This window comes from Ursus americanus, chromosome 27, assembly GCF_024610735.1.
Source record: "Ursus americanus isolate L20-20 chromosome 27, mUrsAme1.1.p, whole genome shotgun sequence".
NCBI classification, from domain to species: domain Eukaryota; kingdom Metazoa; phylum Chordata; class Mammalia; order Carnivora; family Ursidae; genus Ursus; species Ursus americanus.
Window position 1 is genome coordinate 4,911,008 of NC_142153.1, and position 14,484 is coordinate 4,925,491.

Genomic DNA, 14,484 nt, shown 5'->3' on the forward strand with positions numbered 1-14,484 from the left:
TTCACACGATAACTCTAAGACGGTAGAAGCCATGTTTAGTTTTTATCCCTTAAGAACTTTAGATAATCAGCTTACAACTACTGAGTACCCAGCCTAAATCAAAACACAATCTATGATAGGTACTGGAAAAAAACCTCAAGGAATATTCCTGATTTATAATAAATCAGTGGCATAATCTTTAAATTGATAGGACACTATGGCAAGTGTCAAAGGCAAGTGGATGCATACTATTAGGCAATTATTAAATATGTGTTTATCATGGTTTAAGAGCAGGAAAAAAATCTACACTGAATTTTTATACAAGTCTTTATTTACAACTTGTTTAACAACTGTACACTTTTTGCAGCCTTGAAAACATTTTTGTACTTGAATGGGAAAATATAGTTTGACCAAATCTTAACTTTATTCTTCATATACATATATTATATGCATACATATTAACATATACATATAATTAATACCATAACAAGTTGGCAGTCATAAAATTAAAATGAGTAAGTGATATCAAAAGGAAATACAATATAAGATTTCAAAAAAATTAAAAATCTGTCTTCTGGTGGTTTATTGGACATTATGTTGTGATTTTAGTGAAAATTTCTTACTGAGGCTGAGTCCTTCACCTCAGAAAAATAGTGAGAAAACCCACCAATCTAATATACAATAAATGGTCGGTAAACTTGGTAAACACATGGAAAAATCCTTGGATGCCATTACGTACAATGGTGCCGTATCTGTATTGATTCCATTTGTGAATGGAGAAATTTAGAGTCCTATGTGGATTTATGTCACTTTTGGATTACAGTGACAAAAAATGAAGTCATCAAATTATAAATTCATTAGTCAACCAGAAATCAGAATACACCTAGTAATACCCTTTTTGCAACAGCTACACTGCCAGGTGGATAACTGTGATGCCAAACAGGAAACTAACAACATTCATAGAACAATCGCTAATACTTAAGACAGGAGTATAAGGCTTTAGAGCTGGGACTGTAGTCAATACAACTCCAACTCCAATGTACTAAGGTGTTTTCCAGCTCATCTGAAAAGTTTAAAAAATACTATAGGAAAAAAAAGCCTTTTTCTATCCTCAAATCTTTGATAGAATTTATTAATCAAAATAAGGCAAATTATTAAATTATTAGATATGTTTGAATTTTACCATTCATTACACAACCAAAAATTGGGTGTTATAAATGGTGGGGCAATTGTCAAAACATGAAAACTGCAAAACAAGATAAACCTAGAAATTATTCTTCTAAGTGCAAAGCATTCTGAATTACACGTAACCTGTACACAGCAAAGTTAGTGACAGCAATGACATTTTAGTGCAACTAAATTTTAAATAACTAAGGCTATTAAAAAACAAAAGGCTACTATTAAAAAAAATAAAAGGCCTCAAATCATTGATTGGCATTTGTGTACAGTCATTTCCTGTATTTATACTAAAATACTATTTCAAGCATAATGAAAATTTCCCTTAACTAACAGAAGTCTCTGTAGTACACACATTAAATTAGGCCAACAAGAAAAAAACAAAAAACAAAAAGACCCTCAAATCACACCATTTATCCATCTGTACTTGAACAATAATAATTTCATAATTTGCTTGGAATTTGACACTACTGGATCGAGTCTGTTGCCTGATTTAAAACATTTAAAAAGGAAGAGGAAAGCATCATGACTTTCTAACAGGATAGTTTTAACTAAGCACCAAGCTGACTCAAAAGAAATATGATTAGTCCCTTATTTTCATTAAAAAACTCAAAGATGCAGCCATATACATCCTTTCGTTATGTTAAGAAGTGTAATAATAAATACTAAAAATGTTTAAAGTCACTAGAATAAAATGCTTGCTTTATACACGAAACTGAACTTGATTCATAATCAAAGCTCTTAAGAGCAAGAAACTATGAAGAAAACCAAAGAAGTAATTTGGATCGTGATGTGCCTTTAGGGGATAGATAATCAAATGCAATGTTAGGGAGAAATGTTTAAAGGGACAGGGGCGCCTGGGTGGCTCAGTTGTTAAGCATCTGCCTCCGGCCCAGGGCGTGATCCTAGCGTTCTGGGATCAAGCCCCACATCAGACTCCTCTGCTAGGAGCCTGCTTCTTCCTCTCCCACTCCCCCTGCTTGTGTTCCCTCTCACTGGCTGTCTCTCTCTGTCAAATAAATAAATAAAATCTTAAAAAAAAGAAATGTTTAAAGGGACAGAAACAAAAAAGCTTTCGCCACTTTCATTAGATCTACATATATTTAAAAATAACGGGATAAATGTTTAACAATTTGTATTCGTAAATAAAGAATTCACTAGTTTCTGCTCTACATGTGTTAGAAACTATGTATAATCAATTTGAAAAGACTACAAAAAAGGGGAGAAGAGCCTGAAGATACGAAGTTATGATTTATGAAATGATTTAATTATATCACTTGAAAAGTAAAGTGCTGAGAATCTGTTTAAAAATATATTGAAAACTAGGGGCGCCCAGGTGGCATAGCGGTTAAGTGTCTGCCTTCGGCTCAGGGCGTGATCCCGGCGTTATGGGATCGAGCCCCACATCAGGCTCTTCTGCTATGAGCCTGCTTCTTCCTCTCTCACTCCCCCTCCTTGTGTTCCCTCTCTCGCTGGCTGTCTCTATCTCTGTCGAATGAATAAATAAATAAAATCTAAAAAAAAAAAATATTGAAAACTAGTTTCAAAGAATGGTGTTTTGATTTTTCCAATGTCTTTAAAAAGGGCTGGTATTAATTTTTTTGGTAAGAGAAACAGCTTTCTTCAACTATGGCAGTAAAACCTAAGAGTTATTTTAAGTTAATTGAATAATTTTTGACTGTATTTTCTCTTTGGGCATTACACCACTGTAAAAAAGCATTTTCTGCAATGATGGAAATGCTCTGTATTTATGCTGTCCAATATGGTAACCACTATCTCTGTGCAGCACAAATCACTTGAAATGTGGCTAGGTGACTGAAGAACCAAAGTTTTAATTTTATTTAATTTTAATTTAAATCCCCATGTGGCTAATGGCTAACAAATTGGAAAATGTAGGTCTAGAATCTGCTCTTAACGTAAATTAGCAAAAAGCCACTGGATGATAAAGGCATTTAGAAGAGAACTTATCCATTCAACAACTAATTAGTAGATATTCAAAACATTTTATTTTGTCTGTGTGTGTATGAGGGTATTTCATTTTTAACTTTTTACTTTGGGGAGACAAAAGCAAATCCTCCCTCAAAGGTCAGAGTCTACACTTCTCTATTTCAGTGTTACTCTCTTCTAGGTGACTTGCTTAAGCAAAGAGCATCAGGAGAACAGGGGGTAATGCAGAAGAAAATACTACCGAAACTTTTCACAGTATAAAAGCATTTGTCTCATGTAAAAGCATAAAACAAAACAAAACTCTAAGAGAATGTTCATATGAGTAAATCTTCCTATTCTTTGGCAGTAACCATGTGTCAATATTTACCTAACAACAAATATTTCAGTTACTTTCGGACTATGATTTGAATATTCAAGTTACAAATGGAAAAGTCCTGACTCTTAAAGATACCTCTCAGTAAAACCAAGCTGAACACTTTGCTCTGTTCGAACTTAACAAGAGCCAAGCTCATTCAGCACATCTGTTACAGCAGAACGAGGAATATTTCTGTAGCATTCTGCCAGCTGCAGCGTCTGCCTTGTCCCCACAGCTAACCTCCACCTGTTCCCAGATTCTCTGACTTCAGAGCTCCTGGAACTTGGCTTGCTTTCTCCTGTCTTTGGGTCTAGGCAATGATGAAGAAACTATGAAAGAAAGTGAAGGGCAATTGATAGGTTTATATTTTAGGAGGCAAAGCAAAGGTTAGAACATGTTCTGATGAACTAGAAGACTGGTTACTTTTTATTAACGCGACTCCAGAAAACAAAAAGTTTCAAATATATTGGCATTTGAGACAACTTGGTTTCAGGAGTATTGACTTATAAGTCTTATTAATGTGAAATATAAAATGTAATTAATGCTTAGTAGCCCCCATTCAGCTTCAAATAGATCTCTAGACTTAGATTTTCAGATCCCACTTTAGACATTTCAGGGAGAACACAGAGCCCATTTCTTTGGGTGATCTTTCACACTTTTCTTCTTGAGTGCTCCAAAATAAGGAAAAGAACCCTAGGGTAAAAGATACAAATCGAAAATGCCACAGAAAAGTAGAAGAGAAATAATTATCTAATATTAGTAAAGTGCTGTGAGTCTTGCAGTAAAGTATAAATAATACATAAATGATTAGATGTAACAGTAAATAATATTAAAGACACTCATCTCTAATAGTGACATATATAAACACTACAGAATGTATATACAGTACTCACTGCCCATAGGTTGACAAATACACCAAGAATAAACACGAGTCCCTTTTACTGATTTTAGCAATACAGTTGCTAAGCTAATTATTTTCCTTTGTCAACTTTGAGATCTCTTAAGTGATAACACCTGCTAAGAAGTCCCCCACATACATTAAAGCCACACATGCTTTGGTAGTTTCCCTTTTCTCACTTTGAGATTACTCTTGTCATGATAGTTAATTCTTCCTTTAAGCTCTGAGTAGATATAATTCAGGATATTTGATAGCCCCACACGCCTGAAAGTTTGAGGCTACAGACACTTTTTCTGATGATTTCATCTTCAAGACTCTATAAAGATCTAATTCTGAGCCTAGGGGTAATTTATCAGGTACATAAAGACTCTCTTGAATATATTTTTTAAAAACTCTACTCTTGCCTTCAATTTAAACAAAATTTTGTTGGTGGGCTACTATGTGTAATTAGGGAGGAACATAGAATTGAGCCTAAGGTTTCTAAACTAGATAAAGCCGCAGATCTAGAGAAGTTGGTAGTAATTTTCAGCCCACAGGTTTCTTCTCATCTTATCAAATCATAGTATCCTTAATGGCTTCAAGTCACTATCTTAGATTTAGAAATGGGTAAGAGTTTCAAAATAAAAATAGATGCTTTCCCCTCCACTGATAAACGTATAGTGAATATTGTATTGTATGCCCAGTTAATGCCTACTGAAGGGAAGGACGATCAGAAAATAAATTATATTTTTGTCTACTCTTCTTTATTTAATGATCATGTTAAGGAAGTCAGAAGATTTTATGTAAGCTATCACTTTAGGAACATTTGTTAAGACAGTTATTTTTAATTGTGTTAGTACTTCCATCCGCCTGGATATTTGTTTCTAATCAGGCCATTTTGTATCCCGATAATCCATTCTAATTTCTAGGAATGGATTTGCCTTAACAGCCTTCTGTTACTTTCTCAGATTTTTATGCTCACTTATAAATACAGCATACAAACCTATCTTACAGAATATTACTGGAAAATACTGGAAAATAGAAAAATAATGAAGAGAGACATCATATAATTGTTGATATATAATTGCTAGGAAACATGTATAGACCCCCTACAATTGTCAAAACTCATATACTTGCCATAATTAGGTTCAGGTCTCTTGTTTCTCAAACGAATGTCCCTTTCTCTATCAATTTAACCACAATGTGAAGAATCCTAGTTCAAGATCACATTAAATAAACTTCATAAGTTTTTATATTTCATAGATAACACATGTGAGTTGGATTGGATTGATAAAAAGCTATTTAACAACATAATCAATACATTCATTCTCCCCAAGAACATAATCAATGATTTAAAAGAGATGGATGTCATCACATTTGTGATTTTCATTTTATAAAAAGGAAGCTAAATATTAATACTTCTGTGATTTTGGGGAATGGGGAAGGGCAGAAATTAGCTGTGTCAGTAGCAAATTATTTTGTTTTTTGGGTTTCTGAGAAATGAACAGTTTTTACTACAAAACTTTAGAATAAAATTATTATGCTTAAACTGGACAATAAAACATTTTCAAAATTTTCAATAAAAGGAACATACACCAATTATTATTTAAATATGCTTTATAAAGTAAAAAATTAGATGACAGATACATTGAGAATAGCCTTCCTCATATAAAAACTTCGTGATATAAAATATTAAAATCATTATAGTTACAAAGAATAAGCTCTGAGACCACTTTTAAATGTAATGAAACTGGTTTGTGCAACTATTAAAATAAGCTGCTGTTTCAACAGTTGGGACTATAGAAAAAGAGATTATCATTATTGAATGGAAACCTCCTTAACTTATAAAAAGGGAAAATAAAAAGCACACTAACATAATTCTCAAAGACTCTGATACCCCATTTCTCTTGTTTAATACACTCCTTCATCTACTTCAGGGTATCACACGGGCTTCACTTTGAAGAAGCATAATGCTACATCGGCTTGACAAGAATCCCTTCATAATACAAGGGTAAGAAGTCCAAGTTTCCTTCCATAGTTTAATGCATAGACAACAAAAAGCATTTTGTCTTAATGTTATTCTGCAATTAGCAAAAAGCAAGACACCAAGCACTTTCCTCTCATTTTAGGATCACAGTTGTTCTTATCCACAGGGCTATAAACTAGCTAGGTTTACGCTAGCTGGTTTACACATGTTCCAACTGTTAACATCCCAAAGTCAGAGATCTAGACATCTGGGAATTAAGTGCAGAGAGTTAACATAATTTTAAAAATTTAGATTTTTGTTTTAAGATACTTCTCATACTCGGATAGAGATTTTCAAATTTTTAACATGGTGTTATCTTGAAAAGATGAATGCTTGTCTGAGAACAAGAGACACTCAAAATATTTATCATTAGCTAACAAAAATAAAAAAGCTGTTATTCAAAAGGAGATGTAAGTAAAGTAGCTAATAAAATTATCTTTTCTTCAGCCCAACTCATCTTTTACTGAACAATCACTTATTGCTGGTCTATCTGCACAGTGTGGATTTTCATGCCTGTGCAGGGACTAATGAGATAAAAGGCCAATGTTTCTGGCTGGAGAACATCTAGCTTAATTTTGTACAACTGAGCTTTTACTATATAAGCAAAACAATAAAACTTCAACAAAATTAATCCTATTATAATCTAATCATCTCACATCCCAGCAAGCCGATTTTACCAGGCTAGGGCTTATCAAACAAATAAGTCAATCTTAATCAATTTTGGAACATGGGTCCTTTATTTAGGGACTTCTTTTCCTTGGTTATTATCAAATAATTAGACAAATGATAAAAAGATATGATTGAGTTTTTGAAGCTCTTTTAAGATATGTACAGTTGTATTATTTATTCTTTTTCTATGTGGTAAACTATGACATTTGTCGGATTCTTTTTTTTTATTACAAACTTTGTAAATACACACTGCAGAACATAAATGTTATTCTTTCATATTCTTAAGTTATTTACTTTGTACTTTCTTACCCTGGTTAGAAGGAAAAGAGAAAATAAGCTTTTTGTTGATAAGAGTTCAACACTGCGGGGATGGGTCACCCTAACCTAATGCAGTAACACTGTACTTACTCGGTTGCTGAGGCCAGGGCTAGCTCCACTGTCCGAGCGAACTGTGGCTTCATGAAGCTACTGTATTCAAGGAGCTTGTAAAAACATAGCACAGTATAGCTCACATCTAGATAAAGCGCCCACTGGCTTTCAACTTCCAGACAGACCATGCATCATCACAAACCTCCTGAGAAATTATTAATCATTACTGGAGAAATAGCAATTTATAAATCCTGTCCAAAGCTGGGCAAGAGAAACAGGGTTGTCACTGCTACAGCTAAGTTTTATTTCTGCTTTTTGAAAAAGCATCAGATGCTTAGAAATATAATTTCTTCTATGTAATGAAAGTAACATACTAAACTATAAGGGTAAAGGAGAGTGAAAGTTATGAATGTAAACACCAAAAAAATAGCATGCAACAGATGCCATAGAAAAATAAAAAGTAAACGTGCTTCTAAAAGCCTGGCACCTTTTCCTCCTGTTTAGAGAAATATATTTGAGTTGATAGGTAGGTAGGAGACCAGAGAAATAGAGAACTGAAATTAAAACCTCTCATCTCATAGGATATAATCCATTTAATGAATAGCTCATAGACTCTTTAATTTTATCTATCTTATTCCACAGGTAGTATAATTCCCAAATAATTTTAATGTTACCAAAGTTAGTGTTCATGTCCTGTTTTAAAACAGCTAAATCCTTATGCTATTTGAGAAATAAGGGGTTGGGGGTAGAACCATCTTAACTAGTTTTTAATCTTTTATCGTTAAAACTATGTTGATGAGGTCTGCTTAGCCTCCTGAAACCCCACAATGCATTCTGCTCATGCAGTTCTCTCCATTATTACAGATTCTTCCTGATTTACAGTCTTATCAGGTAGAAGCATTCACACTGCACTCAGACTTCTGTACTTGATGTAAAAAATTAGCACAATGCATGGAGTCATTTCTGTGTATACTCTTAATACCTTTCTTCAAGTACAGTTTCTGAGGACAAATGAAAACACTATTTTTAGGTCAATTTTCTTATTAAAAAAAAAAAGTAAGGATTTAAAGTCAAATACCTGAATATAGTTTCTGAAAATTCTTAATTACATGTAGCTTGATTTAGTGTTATTTGTTTGTATTTAATATACAGGTCTAAAAGAAACCTGAACTTTCAAATAGCAAGTACACGAAATAAAATCTTATTAGAGGACCAATCTAAAACCAAAACCAGCCAACCCAATTTCAATAATTTGCTTTAAATAATTTGCTTTAAAAAAAAATTGGATATGATGCAAGAAAAAGGCTGGAGGGGAACTTAAATATAATTTGGGACCAAATTCTTAAGTCACTATGGAAAGTCAGAGGCATTTCATTTTCAAATGAATAATATTTCACATTTATACAGCACCTTATACAAAGTGCTTTACAATCATTATTACTTGACAGCCATTCCTCAATGTAAATAAACATGGTTTACAATCTGCCAACAAATCTAAGAACTCTGCGGCAAATACTCAAGAGAATCTATTCGGTAGCAAAGTCTTGGACTAGTACATAGAATTAAGAAAAAAATGTTAAGAGACTTGTCATAACATCACATACAAGAAGTCACTTATTGATCTTAATGACTGATATTAGGATGTTAGGTTTAGGAATTACTGAGAAATTGAAGGGTTTATATTAAAGAGTAAGTAAAATGAGATGCAAGTCAACAAGGAAACTGTTCAAAAGGTAAGGCTACCTATTACTTGTAAGTACATGAAAGATGACTCTTTTAGATGTGGAGGGCAAATGAAACTATAAATGTCAGCCACATTGCTAGAATTTGATGTTCAGTTACTAGGCTATTCCAAAACGAGAAAAAAAATTAATGCACTGCCTGATTTTTTTTCTTCTGTAATTTCTCCCCAAATAACCTAACCGATGCATTTATCTTCTGTCAGCAAACAAGATAGCAAGAAATAATGAAATTTTATGTATGTTTTAAAAATATTTTCCAAATCTTTGGACAAATTTAATTTCCTATAAAACAATGTGGAAAACTCATTTTTTCCCTCTAAATAAATCTATCAGGTGCCTTAGGTAACATGTGATTAGCACCTCTGCCAATGTATTTATGTCTTTGCAAAAAGTGCACTTGCCAACCATTTTATATAGTAAATATGCAAGTTATTTGAAGTGCATTTGGAAAACAATTGAAAACACAGATTAATACATCATAAAAAGATTAATTCCCTTTAAACAAAGACATTCTTATAAAGCATGGTAACACAGAGGCACAATAAAGAATATAAATTGTATATCAATTATTGGCAGAAAATCTAATTCATTACAAAGCCTACACCATTGGGGAAAGGACATTTTCATACAAAGAAAAGTACTACACTATTATACAACACTTTTAATAGGGCATTTAAAAATTTTTGGCACATTAAAAGGAACCGAAAGGACTACAAAATAAAGAACCAAGAAACTAAAATATAGATACAGGAGAGAAAGTCCTCTAATGAGAAACAACTAAATATCAACATAAAAGAGACAAAAAATAAGCTGGCTGAATTTCCTGAAATGTCGTCATATGTAACAGAAGTATGCTTTGAATGTAGGCTGTTTTTTTATTCTGATGGCAAGACTTGTCTACCTTGCTGTGGCTGGTTGAACGTGGCCCGGATAAGATCTTCTTGTGCTGGTTGCTTGTCTTTGCCTAGCCAGAAATGATTGCCCTGAACCTGTACTAGCAAGTCTATCTTCAGCCGCCTTTTTATGCAGGGTCATTCCCTATACAACATAGGAAAAAACAGTCATCAATGAGAAAAAGTAGACCATACTCTCACAAAAGAAAATTTCATCATGCAGAATTTGTCACGTTGCATCATAAGGCACAATTAGGGATGTTAATTCTGCTCATTATAGATTAAAATCTTATAGAGATATTTTAGTTCCAACAATTAGGTACAAATCTTCTCTTGGAAAAATTAAGGCTTAATTTTCTGAATTTACAATAACCAAAACACCAGATAACAGAGACAGAATTTTGGAAAACATTACCCATATTCAATCATACTTCCTTTTCAAATCAAATGTATAAACTGATCTCCAAGAACAAAGAATGCAATTGATTGGTACCAGTTGATTCACATGGGGCTGTGGAAATCACACGGCTTATTTTGAGTGGAAAACACAAATGCACATGTTGTTTCTTAAGGAGGAAGGCCACACTAGGTATAATACATACCACCGGGGTGTTTTTCTTCACTTCAGGCAGGCTTGTATTCTCAAGCAAATTAAGAAAAATTCCTGACAGTCCACAACAGAGGGCCCAACCGAGAGCAGGGAGTCTTTCTTGAAGACTGGAGTAGGATGGCCTACTAGCTTAGAAGGGAGAGGATATACAATTGCTGGGCCCACCTTAACAGGAGGGAGGAAACCTCTGAGAGTGTGCCTTTTAAACTGTTTTAAACTGTCTGTGAGGAGATCAGGGAAAAAGTGGTCTGGGTACTTATTTAATAAGCCAGTAAAGAACCCTGACCAGGGAAACATTAAGAATGGAGAGCGACTATTCTCACCAGTGATTGGCTACGAGTAAACTGATGGGAGGAAGTGGACACCGAAACAAGGAAGAAAGGAAGAAAGAAGCAACTGAGAGCCAAAAGGACAGCAGGTACCTAACCCAAGCTATGTGAAAATTCCTAGGGCTTTCCTAGAGTGAACTGGATAGATTGGCACAGAAGACGAAACACCAATCTTCCCATCACTTGTTAGCTTCTAAGGAAAACACTAGTCATGGCTTTGTGTCTTTAACAGAATTTAAGTCTCTCATATATACCCAAATAAACAACATTTCTCCATTTTCCCAATGAGAAAATCCAGAACATGTTTTTTACTCAATTTGTAATCAAAGCATTTAAGAATCTGAAGAAAACTGACAAATATCTATTGGTAATCCTTAAATTTATTAATGTGGCTACATATATTACCAATTCTATTTTATTTAAAATATACTATCTTTTTTTCACTTTCACATTCCACGCAACTTATTCCAATCCTTCACACACCTTTAGGACCCCAGTAGCCATGACTGGGTCGTTCTCTGAGATACTTAATGCCTTTTCCCAGTGCTTGTCACCTCCCTTCCATTCAGTAGTCTGAGACGCAGAACTTTCTGAATGTGTGTATGAAGCTGTTCCTGGCTATCTTACTGGAACATAACTTGTGTGCGTCTACTAGGAGTTATTCCTTTACTCCCTGAGAGCTGAAAAGTAGGGCTATTCTGTAATACCATGTCACAGAATAGGTAAGTTCAGTTCTACAACCACAATATGCGAAGTCCTACAAATCAATCAAATCTATGAAATGACCAATAAGGTTTAAGGGGCAGAGTTCCAAGGTCACTGACATTAACCTTTAAAGAGGACAAAGAGGAAACAGAATAGGTAGAGTCAGAACCAGTTCTCAGAGAACTTCCTTAAATAGTTTTTCCTTTTTTAATTTTTAATTTTCAAGAAATCTATATTTGTTAACCAAAATAGTATTCTAAGCCCAGTTTGATTTCCTTTGTTTTTTAGAATTGTGATAAAATTTGAAATATGTTGTTTTAACCACGACAAAAATAAATGTGGACATGTCATGAAATTATATGAATTTCTGACAAAGGTCAAATCCCATTATTAGGAGACCTGGGACATTACCCTTTAAGACACAGTATCAGTCACAACTGTAAAACAGAAACAACCACAAGATAACTGTAGGGGCGTGGGGGAGGGGAGGATGATGAAAAAAAAATCTGGTTCAATTTCTTGTCTTCGGCAACTAACATTTTGACAGGGCAGAAGTGGTCTTACTGGGAAGAAAAACAATGAAGAAAAAAGGGAAGTCTAGGACAAAAATACTGAAAAAAGTACAGCACACTCTTCAAATCCAGAAAATCTTACTGAAGCCCAGAATGTTGACAAGCATTTATTTTCCCCTGCAATATTTTAAACATTTTTTTGAGTTGGAAAATTCAATTTCAAAACCTCCAGTTGTTCAGGGTTTAACACCCTGAACATTTTCCAAACCCTGTGAGAGAAACCACCTCACTCTAAGTACCACTCCTGCGAAGACAACAGGATAGCCCCTCAAAACAAACGCTACTGCATCTGTGCTTTGATATTATTAAAGTCCCCTTCTCCTAGAATAAAATGGTTCTCAGAGCCAGAAATCAAACTGTCATTTATCTTTCTATCCTCTAGGAATAATGATGGTTTCAATACGTCCTAACCCTGTTTATGGTGGTTCTCATTTCTCCTTTTCAATCCTAAGATCAGCGTTAGGTTTAGTTAGTGTGTGTTAGGATAGCAATTACTTTCAGATTCATTTGGTAGAACTACTTCTATAATACAAGTAGTGTAATAAACATTACTTATTCACTGAACTTTGCAATGTGTTTTGAAGTGTTATTTTCTTACCATATTGTACCAGGCACTAACAATATATTTCTCCTCCATTTCTCTTTGACTCTTTGTTTTCTCATATTCTTTCTAAAAAACAAGCACATGTAAACATGTAAAGATGAAAAACAATTCAATATCAATAAAATGCAATTAGTTATCTAAATTCATGGACACAGTTGTATGTAGCAAGGCTCCTAGAAAATAAAGAATCAAAACCCAAATGTCTTATCGTATAGTATAGTATAGTATAGTATAGTATAGTATAGTATAGTATAGCAAACTACCTCTAAAGAATGGAACAGTCGGTCTCGTTCCTGGAGCTGATTTTTAAGAGCTTGTATTTCTGGTGCTGCTCCTTGATTCTGCTTAGGGTCTAAAGTACGGATAACCTGCAAAGAGGAACAAAGAAAAAAAATTTTTAAAGATTTTGTTTATTTATTTGAGAGACAGTGAGAGAACAGGAGAGGAGGGAGGGTTAGAGGGAGAAGCAAGACTCTCCACTGAGTGGGGAGCCCGACTTGGGGCTCGATCCCAGGACTCTGGGACATTACCTGAGCTGAAGGCAGACACTAAACTGATTGAGTCACCCAAGCTCCCACAAAGAAAAAATTTTAAAGTTTCAGACTTAAAGAACATAACATCTAAGGAAGCAGTTCTTTAAAAGAAAAAACCAAGGATAAACCTTGTAAGAATCATAAAGCTGTCTTAAAGGGTACTCTAAAATTTGAATGTATGAAATAATATTCAATTGTTACAACTTTTGATTATATAAAACATTTAGCTATGTAAAAGAATTAATTATAAGAATCCTGGCTTAAAATTAATAAATAATACTGTAGCAGCCATTACTGACAGGTGTCTTCCCTTTCCTCTGATGGTTAAAAAGTCTATCACTGTGACCCCATTGCCTCTTCTGCCAGTGGCCTGATTTAGGCATGGGCATATGATGCAATTCTAGCTGGCCAACTAGCGGTCTTCTGGGAATGGTCTTTTTGCTTTTTGGCTCAATACTGTTACTATCAAAACCTATCAAACCTATAGAAAACTGAAAGAGAGAAACAATAAAAATCCATTTCCTTTAATTCCAATTCACCAATTGCTGTACTGCCACATTTTCTCTTCCCTCCACAACCCACGCTTGTTTGGGAGCCTACTGTAAAGTAATCTGCAGACCTGGGAACACATAACCCCTAAGTACTTCAACATGCATCTTCTTAGACTAAGGACATTCTCTTACACAATCACAATACCAACATCATCTGTAAGAAAATGAACAATTCTGTAAGTCATCACTATTCAGTCCAAATCCACATTTCCACAGGTGTTTCCAAAACGTCTTTGATAAACCACTGCTCCTTCCACCCTCAATTCAGGACCCAAATATTAATGCATTACATTTGGTACTTTGGGCCCTTTTACATTAGAAGAGCCTCTTGTGCTCCCCCATACTCCAATTACTATTTTTGTTTTTCATACATTGACTTTTATCCCCAATTCTGGATTTATTTGATGATTTCCTGAAGGTGTTATTTAACTTGTTCTGGTAATCTCACTTTCCCTGGGAACTGAAAGTTGCGTCTAAAAGACTGCTTAGATTCAGGTTAAATATTATTGACAATGATATGCTATCAAGAGGCACAAGATGTTGTTGG

The 14,484-nt window shown here is 34.3% G+C and overlaps 1 protein-coding gene across 5 annotated transcripts in view; it reads right to left on the bottom strand.

The window, feature by feature from the left end:
- Positions 1-288: 288 nt before the first annotated feature.
- HOOK3 (hook microtubule tethering protein 3) overlaps positions 289-14,484 on the bottom strand; it is a 105,199-nt gene continuing 91,003 nt past the window's right edge. For 3 of the 5 annotated variants that reach the window (XM_087856357.1, XM_087856358.1, XM_045779207.2), the window contains 3 exons: positions 13,117-13,221; positions 12,848-12,919; positions 289-10,178 (listed from right to left, as the gene is read on the bottom strand). In XM_087856357.1, the coding sequence (XP_087712483.1) occupies positions 10,038-10,178; positions 12,848-12,919; positions 13,117-13,221 (318 nt within the window). In that variant the 3' untranslated portion in view covers positions 289-10,037. The other 2 variants (XM_087856355.1, XM_087856356.1) reach the window with 2 other exon arrangements.